Genomic DNA, 17,461 nt, shown 5'->3' on the forward strand with positions numbered 1-17,461 from the left:
GGGAAGGGCGGGCGCAGGCCGGCTCGGGAGAGGGTGGGCAGGAGGGAGACGGCGGCGGAGGCGTGGCCGGCCGAGACGCTGTGGTGGAGGGCGCCGAGGAGGCCGGAGCACGGCGGCGATGTCGGCGGCGGCGATCGGCGGGGGATGGACATTGGGTGGGGAGGGGAGGGGGCCGAGCGCACGACGGGAAGGGCGCTCGTGCTGACATGTGCTCTGCCGCCGACGTGGGCCGTCCAATTCAAAATCTGGACGGCCGCGATGAACCGAACCCCGCTGGTCGATCCAGATCCGAACTCCGCACGCCACCATCCCCCGCGAGGCGACGAGAGAAAAATGTGACCAGGAACGACGAGCATCTACTCTACGAAACACAGGGCCGCAATTTGGAAACAATTTGAACACACGACGAGTGTTGATTTGCGTTCCATCTGAATTATGAGCAGTTTCTCTTTCACCAAGCTGCCAGTTGAGTGTTGACCAGTTATCAGTATACCACAGAACAACATTTTCTGAAACGGTGGCCGGCCGCGGCAAGGGTTTCTTCTCTTGGAAGAACTTTATGAAAGAGAAACCCAGCACAATTTGTCCATTCACATTCCGTAATTTGGCATTTACAAGTTTGAAAGAAATATTTCTCAATAAAAAGGTTTGATAACTTGCAATCTCCAGGACTGATATAGTTACATAAAACCGAGAACAAAAGGGTCAAACGAGCAAAGCTAGGTCATAATAGTCCGCACAGTAGCAGCTTCGCACAGGAAACTTCCAGTAACTACAGTATTTCCTCAAGGCGCTTTCACCAGACCACTTTAAGTTGCAGCACATCAATAGTTTGATTGATACCAAATTCCAGAAATAAAGACTTTGACCATACAACGAGACAGAACATTGCCACAAGCTAAATGGTTCCGTAAAATAATTCCAGCTTGCGCTTTGTCAGCAATTGGGAAACCTGAACCTGCAGCCACCTTCATGCTTTGTCTAGATGAGAAAGTAGATCAAAATACAATGCCTTCAACATGTCTGGGTAATAAGGCTCCAGATAGTAGGACACACCAACACACACCCAACCTAACAAATTTCATCTGCAAATATAATGTCGAAAATAGATTGCACTGCAAAATGAGGAAAATGGAGTGGAAAAGCATTAGATCAAACCATTAGTAAAAAAAAACATGTTTTCAGTACTATTGTTTCGTTTCTTACCTTCATCTTTTGGTATGTTCGGTTGGTCTACCAAGAGTTGGCGCATTGCAGCGATATCACTTGAACTGCAAAGGAAAGGGCACCAAAAGTCAATGACGAAAGATAAGAATCGAGATTTGGATAGCTGCTAGTTTTAAGGGATGGGAAGGAGATCAGTCTTGGTAAACTAACAGAGATACAGAATTACAGGGAATAAAACTAATATAAGGAGATGAAAAGATAGTTTAGTGGCCATAAACTCCAACTTGCCTGCTTGTCCATGTCAACAAAGAGATGATCGATGATTTTAGCGCATACCTGGCATATCAATGCATTGTCAGTAAAGAAGTAGCTTCTGCTATGATAAAAAGAGTAAGACGTATATCAATGAATTGTTAGAAAAATAGCATTTTTACATATGACACAAGCGAAAACAAAATGCTAAGAGACAGTATTGGTGAACTGGCCATATACGAGATGGCAAATGCACATATCAGCAATAGTGCAACAATCTTCTATTCAACCAGAAGGAATGTGGTCAAGTGAGCCAGATTCATGTTATTTGGCAAAAAAATAGAAAAAAAATAAAAAAAATCGGGAATGTGGTCAAGCTTCAGCAGGTTTGGTGAAGGAATTTCACTTGGTTCTTACTCAGCCTGGTGCATATCTGACAGCGTTCGTAGCCCATCCAAGCAGTCTGCGATAGTTGGCAAAATTCCCACTTGTAACTGCAACTGTTTTGCACTGAGTGCCGATCCACCCCTCACCATCTGATTAGTATCACGCAACACTTTGCTCAAACCTTTGGCAATGCCACTGAACTCCTCCCTGAGAAAATGCAGCAGCATTGTAACACCAACTCAAAACAATTTCATCGCACAAGCTTCTAGAGTTACACCAAACGAAAAGCGGTTAAAACAAAAGTGACAGCATCTTACAAAGTTTCCCTCATCAAAACAAAGATGAGCTCCAGGCTCTCCATCTGCTTCCCCAAGAGATCCTCCCTGATGTTGGGTACACACCGCAGGACACCATAGTTTTTAGCATCTCCAAGTACCTAACACATGAGATGAGTAAGAATTTAAAATTCCTCCGGAGAGTAAAGAATCACAAAATCACAATGCAGCAATATCAGGGATCACTATTCCTAAAATTTGGTACTGCTCATTAACTGAAGCTACTGTAACCACCTATCACTAGATTTCTCAAACCCCATCACAGCTGTGAATTGATCATGCGCAGCGCATCACCGGAGACGCTGCATAAAAGTAGAATGCAAATAAGCACAAAGAGGATCTGAGGAGAATGAAATGTACCGGAAGGCGAGTGATGATGGTTGTGGCGTTGGAGAACTGGGAGAGGAGGCGGGAGTTGAGGTCGTCCCAACGCTCCGTCTCCTCCCGTGCCTTCCTCACCCTCTGCTGCACCTTCCGCACCATCGCCTCCATCCCGATTGACAGCTCGCCTCGCTTCCCTTCCTGACCCAGTGCTTGAACTCCCAGCTAGGACCTACTTTTCGGCAGCGCTTGCTTTCTTTAGGAAACGGCGGTGGCCGATGAGGACGGAAAGGGTATGTGGCGGCTAGGCCTGGGTAGAAACCAAAATTTCGGTTAGTACAATTCGGTTTATTTTGAAATTCAGTTAGTGCTATGTGGTAACTGAATTAGGCAGTCAAAAAGTGAAAACCGACATTTCAGTTAACCGAGGAATTCAGCTTGGTTTTCGGCAGAAACCATAATTGACAGCACACACACAAAGCATCCATGTATGAACAACAGACCAAGCATCCATGTATCATCTACAATTCGACATACAGAACCAGTAGAAGTGCTAGAATCTCCAAGAAAAGCATCCATGTATGATCTTTGATCTACATATAGAACTAGTATAAATTGAACAAAGATTTGAGGCAGAGGATGAGACGAGCTGGGGACTTACGTTGCCTGATTGCTGAGTGTCCGGCACGGTGGAGAAGACGGTCAACGGGTGAAGTTGCCGAGGTGCACGCCGCCAGTCACTGGAGCGGAGAGATGTGCAGCGGTTAGTTTCCGAAGGGAGGTGTGCAGACGGTAAGATGGGGGCCTCCTCCTCCGCGTGCAGCAACGGCGCGACGCGGTTCGACGGTACAGGAGGCAGTGGCTTGCCGTCGGTCGGCGGCCGGTGAAAGAGGCAGCGCGGCAGAGGAAGAACGCGCTCGGCACTGCGGCGAGGCGGGAGAACTCGAAGGCGGAGGTGGGGCGCGGAGGCCAGCGGCGAAGGGAAGAGCGGAGGAGACGGCGGCGGCGGCGGAACGGCCCTAGCTGTATCGGAGGACTCGGGGCATGAAAAGGAAAAAACAGGCGCGTACGTCGTGGGCCGGTCCAGTTCGGACGTTTGGCCTCCAAACAGGAGAACGGCCCACTCTGGCGTGAGTTTTTATTATTATTATTTTCGGTTTTTAATCGGGTTTTCTCCAAAAAAGGGCTTTTTAGGCTAAATATTTAAAATTCTGTTAAAAAATAAAAAAAATAGTATTCTTGAAACTTTTCCAGTTTACAAAAATGTGTTCACCATATAATAAAAAAGTTCACCATATATTAGAAAAATGTTCGATGTGTATTAAAAGAAATATTTAAAGTATGTTATATTACAAAAAATTAGTGGTGTACTAAAAAAATGATCATAGTATATTAATGAATTGTTCCCTGTGCATTAAAAACGTGTTCACGGTGTACTAAAAAATAAAAAGGGGAAAAGAAAAAATCAGAACAAACAAAAAACAGAAAGAACCTGAAAGAACTAGAAAAAACAAACAAAAACCACGATGAAAAGAACGACAACCAGCGGACAACGAACGCAGCGGCGCACAACGAACTGGGATGGCCTGTCTTGCTCACCAGCGGTCGTTGGCTCCCCCGGCTAACACATGTGGGCGTCAACTAGATTTGATCGTCAACTATAGGGGAGGTACGCCTGAGAACCACCGAGGGCAAAATGGGTCGGGTTATATCTAAGGGGTACGCCCAAGCACATATATGGCCTAGCCTAAGGCCTAAGCCCACCAAGAAATATAGTCCTGACAACAATGAGCCAAGGGCTATACACAAGTCGCATTGCGACACTAGCTCATGGCGTCAGATACCATACCAGGGGAGATAGTTTCTAAGGAACCAAGTGTCTACAGTTGGTTTACGAACCCCCTAATGGATGAGATCCAACAGTCGGTCACCAAGAAACATAGTTGGATGACCTACGGTTGGTTGTGTCCTAGGATACCGTGACCCCCCACAATGCATTCAATACCGTGTTACTCAACAATGTTGTAATCTATGCCAAGAGAAAGAGCACCACAAGAGTTGATGAGGACATCAATACCATTGTTACACCCACAGCCCCTACTGCTACATATACGGGACCAATTACTAGAGCTCGCGCACGCCAATTAAATTATCAGGTACTTTCGTTTCTTGGTAATGATTCTAATGTTCATGAGAATATGATGCTGCCTAAATTGGATACATTTGTTTTGCTTACAATGAAGGGCCTAGCTTGGAGAAGGATGAACATTGAAGCAAGAACAAGCATGGAGATGATGCCATGCGCAAGGGGAACAAGAACGGAGTTACAAGTGATGATTTCAGGACTTTGAAGCCACCATAATGGGTGCATGAAGCCTTGGACGAAATATACAAGATGCCACTTCATAAATTTCGTCCCGAGGCTATTCTAGGTACTGCGTCACCTTATTATTGGGCCAGGCCCTTGTAATTTCGAAATACATAAGTATAGGCTATTTTTAGAGTCCGTATGTGTGGGGAAACCAGAGATAGGGTTGATTTCGGACCCCTCCACCAAGGGCCACGAAATTCCCCCCCTCTTCCTCCATATATACAGCCCTTAGGGCACCGTTTAGATTTTGGGTTTTGTTTAGATTAAAGTTCGCCATAGCTGCAACTTCGCGTACTTCGTTTGTGTTCAACGACCAGACAAAGGCGTCACAGAACCCCACCTTGATCAATAAAGCTTTCATCTTATATTCGCAATATCCAGATTGCAATCTCAGATTCTTGCTTGTTCTTCGTTTGCTCGCAGGAAACAGACCCTCGTGGTCAGGATGATCGTGCTCCGGCGTGGTCAATAACCTCTCGGAGTTGGTTTAGCGATTGCTAAGGCGCGACGTCCTCGCACGTTCGTAGTCGGATCGTCAAAGTCGACTTCCACCAAAGCGAAATCCATCATCTCATCGAAAGACGGGACACCTTTGCTTCTATCAAGTGGTATCAGAGCTCCAGGTTGCTCGGTGAGATTTTACAGTTTTTCGTAGTTTAGATCGAGTCTTTTCTTCATACCTATAGTCCTCGAAAAAGCCACAAAAAAAATTAGGGTTAGTTCATCATATCCGAACCAGTCTGAGCCATTGCATAATCTTTTTAGGGTTTTGCTTTGTTGAATTTGCGGTTGCATCGTCGTGTCTAGTTGCTGGTCTTAGAGTCTAGTCTTTTAGAGTTTTGAGTTCTGGTCATAAGTTGTCACGCCGCCGCCGCACCATCATCATCGCCCCTGCCATCTACCACCACCGCTTCAAATCCGTATCCATATACCACTACCGTTGTCATATACCACCACCGCTGCCATCTACCACCATATATCCACCACCAATCCGAGTTCTTGTCATATTAGGTTTGTTTTCGAGATCCATCTAGATTCCGATTCGTGTTTCCTTGCCGGAGTAGGTTTCGAAAAAAAAGAGTCCGGAAACCACCCTCCGTTTAGGCCCAAAATTTTTCGAAAACGCACTTGTCGAAAAAAATTCTGGCTATCCTATTTTTAGGTGTTTCTAAGCGTATTGAGACAGTCGCCGTTATAGAAAGTTTTTTTTTGACCCGTTTCCAGTTTTTGGGTCCGGGCAGTCGAAAAAAAAATTGGTCAAAAAAAATTTCGTGCCCATCCTGTCAGTTTGACCTGGGAAGAGTTTTGAGACACTCGCCATTATAGTGTTTTTCCGCAAAAAAAAAGCAGCGCAAAAAAAAAGAAGAGCGGAAAAAAAAACAGAGTGTGCTTTTCCCTTGTTTACGTGCAGCGCCGTGATTTTGTTAGTGTTCTAGACTCGCGTCTCTAGTACAGTCTAGCCTAGGACCAGCACAGTACCGTCGTTGAGCGTTTATTCAACTTTGCATCTCTGAATTGATTATTGCTGATCCTTTTTTGCTACCATATTATAAGCCTTCCCAGCTCCACATACATCTACGTCGCGCGTTTGACTCTCACTGGTAATCGCTCTATCCAAGCTTTGAGAGTTTTGACTACAATGGTTGCCGATCACCACCTGCTGCTGGGTAAGAACTGGTAAGAATTTGAGATTTGCTTGACGGGTTTGTGATACACCACCACCACTTCTTAGTAGTCTGTAGGATCATATTCTTGTGTGTTTCTATTTGCTGCTAACCATGGTAGGATCACAAGCCGATGAGACTGATTGGGAGAACCTGACGAACAAACGGCTACATGATAAATTTCAGCAAATGATGAGTGGACAGGTGCAAGATGTGCTAAACAGATTTGACGAGGCCATGGAGAAGGTAGATGGCATTGAGAAGACGTTCGAAACGAAGCTTGATAGCAAGTTTAATGAATTGCTCGCGCGTTTTCCATCACCACCGTCGGCTGCACCTATCGCACCTCTGCAACAACAACAACAACAACAACAACAACAACAACGCCTCTTTCCGAATCAGTATGGACGAGCGAAGCGTGTTCCTATTGAGGATGGCCAAACTTCTGGTGTTGCTGTTCCTGTTGTTGATGCTTCTTTGGCTCGTGCTACTGCTGCTGCTGGTACCCAGGAGGATGATGAGTATGCGGGCGATTATGAGGATGAGGTTGATCAAAATCCGAACTACGTGCAGCCACCAGCACCACCACCAGCAGGTCGACCTCAGGTATATATTCGTAATGGTAGGCCTGCACCACCACCTTAGGTACGAGATGATGTCCATATTCCTAAACTGAAATTGAATATTCCACCATTTGAGGGTAGATATGTTCCTGATATATATCTTACTTGGGAGTTAGAAACTGAACAACGTTTTACATGTTTACAACATCCCGAGGAGAGACGGGTTGCTGCTGCTGTTTGTGCTTTCACTAGTTTTGCATGTGTCTGGTGGTCTGAACATTGTAGATTATATCCTATTCCAACTACTTGGGCTGCTTTGAAAACTGCTATGCGTACGCGTTGGGTTCCACCATATTATCAACGTGAATTGCTTCAAAAATTGCAGCGTTTAAGACAAGGGAAAAATTCTGTAGAAGAATATTATCAGAAATTACAAACTGGCATGATTCGATGTGGTATTATTAAGGAGAATGAAGCTATGCTTGCACGTTTTCTGGGTGGATTAAATAGAGAGATTCAGACCATTCTAGACTATAAGGAGTATACTAATATCACTCGTTTATTCCATCTTGCTTGTAAAGCTGAACGTGAAGTGCAGGATCGACAAGCATTGGCGCGAACTAACTTTTCTGCAGGCCGACCTTCATCATGGACACCGCATGCATCTTCTACTTCAACCGCACCAGCACCTCAATCAGGTGCCTCCTCCAGCCGTGATACAAGAAAACAGGCACAACCACCATTATCTGCCAAGAGCGCACCTGCCGGGCCTGCACAGAGTTCTTCTTCTTCCATGGCATAAACAGGGCACACAAGTGATATTATTTGTCGTCGTTGTAAGGGAGGAGGTCATTATGCGAGAGAATGCAAATCTCCGCGTGTGATGATTGCTACCGAGGGTGGTGGATATGAGTCCGCTAGTGACTATGATGAGGAGACTTTGGCTCTTATTACACGTGAAGAACATGGTGGAGATGATTCTGATCATGAGACGCAATACATGGCTCCTGAAGACGCTGACAGGTATGAATGTTTAGTTGCTCAATGTGTTTTGAGTGTGCAGGTCACACAAGCTGAGCAAAATCAAAGGAACAATTTGTTCCATACCAAGGGAGTTGTGAAGGAACGTTCTGTGCGTGTCATAATAGACGGAGGGAGCTGCAACAACTTGGCTAGCATGGAGATGGTGGAGAAGCTTTCTCTCACCACAAGATCACATCCACATCCTTACTACATCCAATGGTTCAACAACAGCGGCAAGGTTAAGGTAACACGTACTGTTCGTGTGCATTTTAGTATCTCTACATATGCTGATTATGTTGATTGTGATGTGGTACCTATGCAAGCATGTTCCTTATTACTTGGTAGACCATGGCAATTTAATAAAAATTCTGTACACCATGGTAGAAACAATCACTATACTCTTGTTCATAAGGATAAAAATATTACTTTGCTTCCTATGACTCTTGATTCCATTTTGAAAGATGATATTAATAGAGCTAATAAAGCAAAACAGAAGAAGAATAAGAGTGAAAATCAGATTGTGGCAAAAGAATTTGAGCAACAAATGAAGCCTAATAATAAACCATCTAGTGTTGCTTCTGAAATTAAATTGAAAAGTGCATGTTTATTTGCCACCAAATCTGATATTGATGAGCTAGATTTCAGCAAATCTGTTTGCTATGCTTTTGTGTGCAAAGAGGCATTATTTTCATTCGAGGACGTGCCTTCCTCTTTGCCTCCTGCTGTCACTAACATTTTGCAGGAGTTCGCTGACGTCTTTCCACAAGACGTGCCACCGGGATTACCGCCTATTCGAGGGATTGAGCATCAGATTGACTTAATTCCCGGTGCTTCACTGCCAAACCGTGCACCATACCGTACCAATCCAGAGGAGACGAAGGAGATTATGCGTCAAGTACAAGAGCTTCTCGACAAAGGTTATATACGTGAATCCCTTAGTCCTTGTGCTGTTCCTATTATTCTAGTGCCGAAAAAGGATGGTACATCACTTATGTGTGTTGATTGTAGAGGCATTAATAATATTACTATTCGTTATCGTCATCCTATTCCTAGGCTAGATGATATGCTTGATGAATTGAGTGGCTCTACAATATTCTCCAAAGTTGATTTGCATAGTGGATACCATCAAATTCGTATGAAATTGGGAGATGAATGGAAAACAGCATTTAAAACTAAGTTTGGATTATATGAGTGGTTAGTCATGCCTTTTGGGTTAACTAATGCACCTAGTACTTTCATGAGATTAATGAACGAAGTTTTACGTGCTTTCATTGGACGATTTGTGGTAGTTTACTTTGATGACATATTGATTTATAGCAGATCTTTGGAAGAACATTTGGAACATTTACGTGCTATTTTTATTGCTCTACGTGATGCACGTTTGTTTGGTAACCTTGGGAAGTGCACCTTTTGCACCGACCGAGTATCTTTTCTTGGCTATGTTGTTACTCCACAGGGAACTGAAGTTGATAAAGCCAAGATTGAAGCTATTGAGAGTTGGCCGCAGCCCAAAACGGTCACACAAGTGAGGAGTTTTCTTGGCCTCGCTGGATTCTATAGGCGTTTTGTGAGAGATTTCAGCACCATTGCTGCACCTCTCAATGAGCTTACAAAGAAAGATGTGTCTTTTCTTTGGGTACCGCACAGGAAGAAGCCTTCACGGTATTGAAAGATAAGTTGACACATGCTCCTTTACTCCAACTTCCTGATTTTAATAAGACTTTTGAGCTTGAATGTGATGCTAGTGGAATTGGATTAGGAGGTGTGTTATTACAAGATGGAAAACCTGTTGCATACTTTTCTGAAAAATTGAGTGGGCCTAGTCTGAATTATTCTACTTATGATAAAGAATTATATGCTCTTGTTCGGACTTTAGAAACATGGCAACATTATTTATGGCCCAAAGAATTTGTTATACATTCTGATCATGAATCTTTGAAACATATTAAAAGTCAAGCTAAACTGAATCGTAGACATGCTAAATGGGTTGAATTCATTGAGACTTTCCCTTATGTCATTAAACACAAGAAGGGAAAAGAAAATGTTATTGCTGATGCATTGTCTCGTCGCTATACTATGCTTTCACAACTTGACTTCAAAATATTTGGTTTGGAGACCATCAAAGATCAACATGTGCATGATGCTGATTTTAAAGATGTAATGCAGAATTGTAAAGAAGGAAGAATGTGGAACAAGTTTGTCGTTAACGATGGATTTGTGTTTCATGCTAATAAGCTATGCATTCTAGCTAGCTCAGTTCGTCTTTTGTTGTTGCAGGAGGCGCATGGAGGAGGATTAATGGGACACTTTGGCGTGAAAAAGACGGAGGACGTACTTGCTACACATTTCTTTTGGCCAAAAATGAGACGGGATGTTGAGCGTTTTATTGCTCGATGCACTACATGTCAAAAAGCTAAGTCACGACTCAATCCTCATGGTTTATATATGCCTTTGCCTGTACCTAGTGTTCCTTGGGAGGATATATCTATGGACTTTGTTTTAGATTTACCTCGAACAAAGAAGGGGAGGGATAGCATATTTGTTGTCGTGGATAGATTCTCGAAAATGGTACACTTTATACCATGTCATAAAAGCGATGATGCTGTTAATGTTGCTGATTTGTTCTTTCGTGAAATTATTCGCTTGCATGGTGTGCCAAATACTATTGTTTCAGATCGTGATACTAAATTTCTTAGCCACTTTTGGAGATGTTTATGGGCTAAGTTGGGGACTAAACTGCTTTTTAGTACTACTTGTCACCCCCAAACTGATGGACAAACTGAAGTAGTCAATAGAACATTGTCTACTATGCTTAGGGCTGTTTTGAAGAGTAATAAGAAAATGTGGGAGGAATGCTTGCCTCATATTGAATTTGCTTATAATCGTTCATTGCATTCTACTACTAAGATGTGCCCTTTTGAAGTTGTGTATGGTTTCCTACCTTGTGCACCTATTGATTTGTTGCCTCTTCCATCTTCGGAGAAGGTTAATTTTGATGCTAAACAACATGCTGAATTGATTTTAAAGATGCATGAGTTAACTAAGGAAAATATTGAGCGTATGAATGCTAAATATAAACTTGCTGGAGATAAGGGTAGAAAACATGTTGTGTTTGCACCTGGAGATCTTGTTTGGTTACATTTGCGTAAGGATAGATTTCCTGATTTGCGCAAATCAAAGCTAATGCCACGTGCTGATGGTCCCTTTAAGGTGTTAGAGAAAATAAATGATAATGCATATAAACTTGAGCTGCCTGCAGATTTTGGGGTTAGTCCCACTTTTAACATTGCAGATTTGAAGCCTTATTTGGGTGAGGAAGATGAGCTTCCGTCGAGGACGACTTCATTTCAAGAAGGGGAGGATGATGAGGACATCAATACCATTGTTACACCCACAACCCCTACTGCTACATATACAGGACCAATTACTAGAGCTCGCGCATGCCAATTAAATTATCAGGTACTTTCGTTTCTTGGTAATGATTCTAATGTTCATGAGAATATGATGCTGCCTAAATTGGATACATTTGTTTTGCTTACAAATGAAGGGCCTAGCTTGGAGAAGGATGAACATTGGAGCAAGAACAAGCATGGAGATGATGCCATGCGCAAGGGGAACAAGAACGGAGTTACAAGTGATGATTTCAGGACTTTGAAGCCACCATAATGGGTGCATGAAGCCTTGGACGAAATATACAAGATGCCACTTCATAAATTTCGTCCCGAGGCTATTCTAGGTGTTGCGTCACCTTATTATCGGGCCAGGCCCTTGTAATTTCGAAATACATAAATATAGGCTATTTTTAGAGTCCGTATGTGTGGGGAAACCAGAGATAGGGTTGATTTCGGACCCCTCCACCAAGGGCCACTAAATTCCCCCCCTCTTCCTCCATATATACAGCCCTTAGGGCACCGTTCAGACTTTGGGTTTTGTTTAGATTAAAGTTCACCATAGCTCCAACTTCGCGTACTTCGTTTGTGTTCAACGACCAGACAAAGGCGTCACAGAACCCCACCTTGATCAATAAAGCTTTCATCTTATATTCGCAATATCCAGATTGCAATCTCAGATTCTTGCTTGTTCTTCGTTTGCTCGCAGGAAACAGACCCTCGTGGTCAGGATGATCGTGCTCCGGCGTGGTCAATAACCTTTCGAAGTTGGTTTAGCGATTGCTAAGGCGCGACGTCCTCGCACGTTCGTAGTCGGATCATCAAAGTCGACTTCCACCAAAGCGAAATCCATCATCTCATCGAAAGACGGGACACCTTTGCTTCTATCAAGAGTAGGGTATTACCTCCAACGAAGAAGGCCTGAACCTGTATAAATCTTTCAACATACACACATATATACTATTTGACATATACGATTGCCTCTACATACACAACCCCGTAGTATTTTCAAATTTATATCCACGACAGTTGGTGCCCACCATGGGGCTATCGACATCATGGTGCAGAAGGTGCTTTCATTGACTCCCGCCGGCAGCATCCGTTTCGCCGTCCTCGAGTTCGCCATTGACGGCTCGGCGTGGCATCGTGATGCTCCCTTGAATAGAGCTAATTTGTCGGCACGCGGGATAGTGGCGGAGCTGGAATTTGACAACGGGGTGGCCCGCCCTTTTTTTATAACCAATATGACATGTGAACGTTCTAAGTTCTAACTAATTATCAATATCATGTAAAAATAGCTCAATATGGTCTTACAAACACACCAAATTTCGGTAATAAAAATTATTTTCTATCAATAGAGCTAATTGAGATAGAAACAATGTGCAAAATTGTGTATGTGTTCATGTACTGGATAGCACAGTGCAAAAAAGCTAACCCTATACAAGAAATTGGGGTATTTTGGTTGCTCACTTGCTGCGAGACCTGCTGGTGACTGAGTTAGCGGCGGCGGCGGCCGTCGGCTTTGGAGGGGGGCAGAGGACCGAACCGCCGGAGGCAGGGGCGCCAGGCAGCCGGGTCAAACCGTCAGGGGCGCAGACGCGATGGCCATAGGGCCGGGGCGCACGCAGGGGGCTCCGGCGCACGGCTGGAGCCGATTGCCGGGTGGGCGGGAAGGAGAGGTGGGCTGGGCTCCGGCCGGCTAGGCCACAAGGTTGAGGAACGACCACTAGGCTTCGGAGGGCACTAGTAGAAAAGGGGGCATTGGTCTAGGTCGGGTCAGCCCATTAGTCCCGGTTCAGTCCAGAACCGGGACCAATGGTGGCATTGGACCCGGTTCATGAGCCCCGGGGGCCGGCCGGGGCACGTGGGCCATTGGTCCTGGTTCGTCTGGACCTTTTGGTCCCGGTTGGTGGGACGAACCGGGACCAATGGGCCTCGCTTCTGGCCCACCACCATTGGTCTCGGTTGGTGGCTTGAACCGGGACCAAAGGCTGCTCTTTAGTCCCGGTTTATGCTACCAACCGGGACCAATGAGGTGCCTATATATACCCCCTCATGTAAGAGCAGAGCACACTCCTCTGTTTTTTCTGGCCGCCGAGGGGGAGAGGGCTTGGTGGTGCTCTAGCTCACCTCCTATGCACACAAGGTGTTCGATGGAATGCCCGAGCCACACTACTTAAGCTTTCTCCTCTCCAAGCTCGACCTCCAAGCTCCATTTTTCTCAATATTTGTCTAGTTTTAGCGGTCCGTCACGCCCCGTACCCGTCTTCACCGCCGTCGATCACCCGCGCCGGTCTCATCGCCGGCACCATCGTGGTGAGCCTCTTGTTCTTATCTTCTTTCTGAAAGGAAAAATATTCTTACTTGTATGTTTAGATAGATACTTGTATTATTTTGTTACTTTTATTATTGCATCTTATATAGTGCGATGGTTTTGGTATCCGCCCTCGTCCTGTCTATGATTCGGATGTGGTATATATTATCTTTTCATAACTATTTGGTTCATTTATTGTTTATGACAATTATGCTGATCAATGTGACATAGATTTTATTTATCTAGGAGGTTGTTGAACCAGAAATTCCAACCGACCCTATTGTCGAGAGGTTAAATTTAGTTGAAGAAGAAAACAATTTCTTGAAGGAAAAAATAAGAAAAATTGAGGAGGAGAAGATGATATTGGAGTTGCATGTTGCGGATGTCGTCGATGATCACAAGATCAAGATGGATGCAATGCGCTTGAAGACTAGAAAGATTAGAAAATATGCCATTCATACCGAGGCTTGGTATCATTATGCCGTTGGATCAGTTGTTACCTTGGTTGCGATTATGATCGCATTTGTTTTCGCATTGAAATGTTTTACATAGTTTCAATGTATGGTTTAATTAATTTAGATGCTCTGCAGAGCTTTATGTTGTTAGATGAGAACTATGTATGTACTTTGGTTTTAATGTGATGATGAACTTCTATTAATTTGGTCACTTAATTATCTATTCATGATGTTCTGTAATTATTTTTGACACACTTAATTATATATAATGCACGCAGATGAACCGACAATGGATGTACGGTGACAGACGCACCTCTGAGTACATTAAGGGCGTGCATGATTTTCTCGAAGTAGCTGAGGCAAACAAGCAGAATGGTTTTATGTGTTGTCCATGCCCTATATGTGGGAATACGAAGTCTTACTCTGACCGGAAAATCCTTCACATCCACCTGCTTTACAAGGATTTCATGCCACACTATAATGTTTGGACGAGGCACGGAGAAATAGGGGTTATGATGGAAGACGGTGAAGAAGAAGAGTACGATTACAAATATGTGCCCCCTGAATACGGTGATGCTACTGAACATCAAGAGGAACCAGACGATGTGCACGATGATGCTACAACGGGCGAAGCTGCTGAAGATCAAGAGGAACCAGACGATGTGCGCTATGATGATGATCTCCGCCGGGTCATTGTCGATGCAAGGACGCAATGCGAAAGTCAAAAGGATAAGCTGAAGTTCGATCGCATGTTAGAGGATCATAAAAAAGGGTTGTACCCCAATTGCAAAGATGGCAACACAAAGCTCGGTACCGTACTGGAATTGTTGCAGTGGAAGGCAGAGAATGCTGTGCCAGACAAAGGATTTGAGAAGCTACTGAAAATATTAAAGAAGAAGCTTCCAAAGGATAACGAATTGCCCGACAGTACATACGCAGCAAAGAAGGTTGTATGCCCTCTAGGATTGGAGGTGCAGAAGATACATGCATGCCCTAATGACTGCATCCTCTACCGCGGTGCGTACAAGGATATGAAATGGCCGGTATGCGGTGCATTACGGTATAAGATCAAACGAGATGACCCTAGTGATGTTGACGGTGACCCCCCCAGGAAGAGGGTTCCTGTGAAGGTGATGTGGTATGCTCCTATAATACCATGGTTAAAACGTCTGTTCAAAAACGAAGAGCATGCCAAGTTGATGTGATGGCACAGTGAGGACCATAAGAAAGACGGGAAGTTGAGAGCACCCGCTGATGGGTCGCAGTGGAGAAAAATCGAGAGAAAGTATTGGGCTGAGTTTGCACGTGACCCAAGGAACGTATGGTTTGCTTTAAGCGCGGATGCACGTGACGAAGAACCTTTGGTGAACCTGCTAGGCTTCTTGGGCGTGTATGGAAAGACAAAAGATACAGTTGAGGCACGGGAGGACCTGCAACGTTTGCACGAAAAAGACGGCATGCCTCCAAAGCAGTATGAAGGTCCTGCCAGCTATGCTCTTACCAAAGAAGAGAAGGAAATCTTCTTTGAATGCCTGCTTAGTATGAAGGTCCCGACTGGCTTCTCGTCGAATATAAAGGGAATAATAAATATGCCAGAGAAAAAGTTTCAGAACCTAAAGTCTCATGACTGCCACGTGATTATGACGCAACTGCTTCCGGTTGCATTGAGGGGGCTTCTACCGAAAAACGTCCGATTAGCCATTGTGAAACTATGTGCATTCCTCAATGCAATCTCTCGGAAGGTGATTGATCCAGAAATCATACCAAGGCTAAGGAATGATGTGGTGCAATGTCTTGTCAGTTTCGAGCTGGTGTTCCCACCATCCTTCTTCAATATCATGACGCACGTCCTAGTTCATCTAGTCGACGAGATTGTCATTCCGGGCCCCGTATTTCTACACAATATGTACCCCTTTGAGAGGTTCATGGGAGTCCTAAATAAATATGTCCGTAACCGCGCTAGGCCAGAAGAAAGCATCTCCATGGGCCATCAAACAGAGGATGTCATCGGGTTTTGTGTTGAATTCATTCCTGGCCTTAAGAAGATAGGTCTCCCTAAATCGCGGTATGAGGGGAGACTGACTGGAAAAGGCACGCTTGGAAGGGACTCAATAATATGCAGGGACGGATATTCTTGGTCTCAAGCACGGTACACAGTTCTACAGAACTCTACCTTGGTGACCCCGTATGTCGATGAACACAAGAACAGTTTGCGCTCCAAACACCCGGAGTAGTGCGACGACTAGATTACATGTGAACACATCAGGACTTTCAGCAGTTGGTTGGAAACACGTCTCAGAGGTGACAACACTGTTTGTGATGAGCTGTACTTGTTGTCCAGGGGACCATCTTCGACTGTTACGATTTGAAAAGAATACGAGATAAATGAGAATACATTTTACACGATTGACCAAGATAAAAAGAGCACCAACCAAAACAGCGGTGTCCGCTTTGATGCAACAACCGAGAGGGGAAAGCACACGTATTGTGGTTACATAGTGGACATATGGGAACTTGACTATGGACATGATTTTAAGGTTCCTTTATTTAAGTGCAAATGGGTCAATCTGTCAGGAGGCGGGGTACAGGTAGACCCACAGTACGGAATGACAATAGTGGATCTGAAAAATCTTGGATACACTGACGAACCGTTCGTCCTAGCCAATGATGTGGCACATGTTATCTATGTGAAGGACATGTCTACTAGACCGAGAAAAAGAAAAGATAAGAAAGCGAATACATCATACGATGAGCCAAAGCGCCACATAGTTCTTTCAGGAAAAAGGGACATCGTGGGAGTGGAGGGCAAGACAGACATGTCTGAAGATTATGAAAAGTTTCATGAAATTCCTCCCTTCAAAGTCAAGGCTGACCCCAACATCCTGATAAACGATGAAGATTATCCATGGTTACGGCGCAATAAGCAAATGACACAAGCAAAGAAAAAGTGAATACTTTCTCCCGCAACTATTATGATGATACCATGCCAACTTTGTAACAGACGAGTATGATACCATTGTCCGTTTTGTACATGCACATGCTATGTGCGTGAAATTATGATACCATGCCAACTTTCAACTTTTTCAGAGTTCATTTGAAATGCTTTAATGTCTTATGGTTCGGCCCTCGTAATACCATTAATCTCGGTTCGCTCCTTGTCAACTATGTTCTCACCAAGAACACTCTCAAGAGGGCAACCACGTGGGCCATTGGTCCCGGT

The 17,461-nt window shown here is 44.3% G+C and overlaps 1 protein-coding gene across 1 annotated transcript; it reads right to left on the reverse strand.

The window, feature by feature from the left end:
• Window positions 1-610: 610 nt before the first annotated feature.
• LOC119339297 (uncharacterized protein At5g43822-like) lies at window positions 611-3,490 on the reverse strand. Its single transcript, XM_037611411.1, has 7 exons — window positions 3,124-3,490; window positions 2,502-2,772; window positions 2,124-2,242; window positions 1,837-2,013; window positions 1,456-1,503; window positions 1,207-1,271; window positions 611-1,115 (listed from the first exon to the last, which is right to left on the reverse strand). Exons 2-7 carry the CDS (start codon window positions 2,631-2,633, stop codon window positions 1,072-1,074), a joined length of 585 nt encoding a protein of 194 aa, XP_037467308.1. The 5' UTR covers window positions 2,634-2,772; window positions 3,124-3,490; the 3' UTR covers window positions 611-1,071.
• Between the last annotated feature and the right edge of the window lie 13,971 nt (window positions 3,491-17,461).

The sequence above is a fragment of the Triticum dicoccoides genome, chromosome 1B (genome assembly GCF_002162155.2).
Source record: "Triticum dicoccoides isolate Atlit2015 ecotype Zavitan chromosome 1B, WEW_v2.0, whole genome shotgun sequence".
NCBI lineage: Eukaryota > Viridiplantae > Streptophyta > Magnoliopsida > Poales > Poaceae > Triticum > Triticum dicoccoides.

Coding starts and splice junctions, on each gene's coding strand:
- LOC119339297 (XM_037611411.1), bottom strand. CDS start 2,633: ATGGAGGCGATGGTGCGGAAGGTGCAGCAGAGGGTGAGGAAGGCACGG. Junction 2,243..2,501: donor CCATCATCACTCGCCTTCCG/GTACATTTCATT, acceptor CTCATGTGTTAG/GTACTTGGAGATGCTAAAAA. Junction 1,504..1,836: donor TCAGATATGCACCAGGCTGA/GTAAGAACCAAG, acceptor TTGATATGCCAG/GTATGCGCTAAAATCATCGA.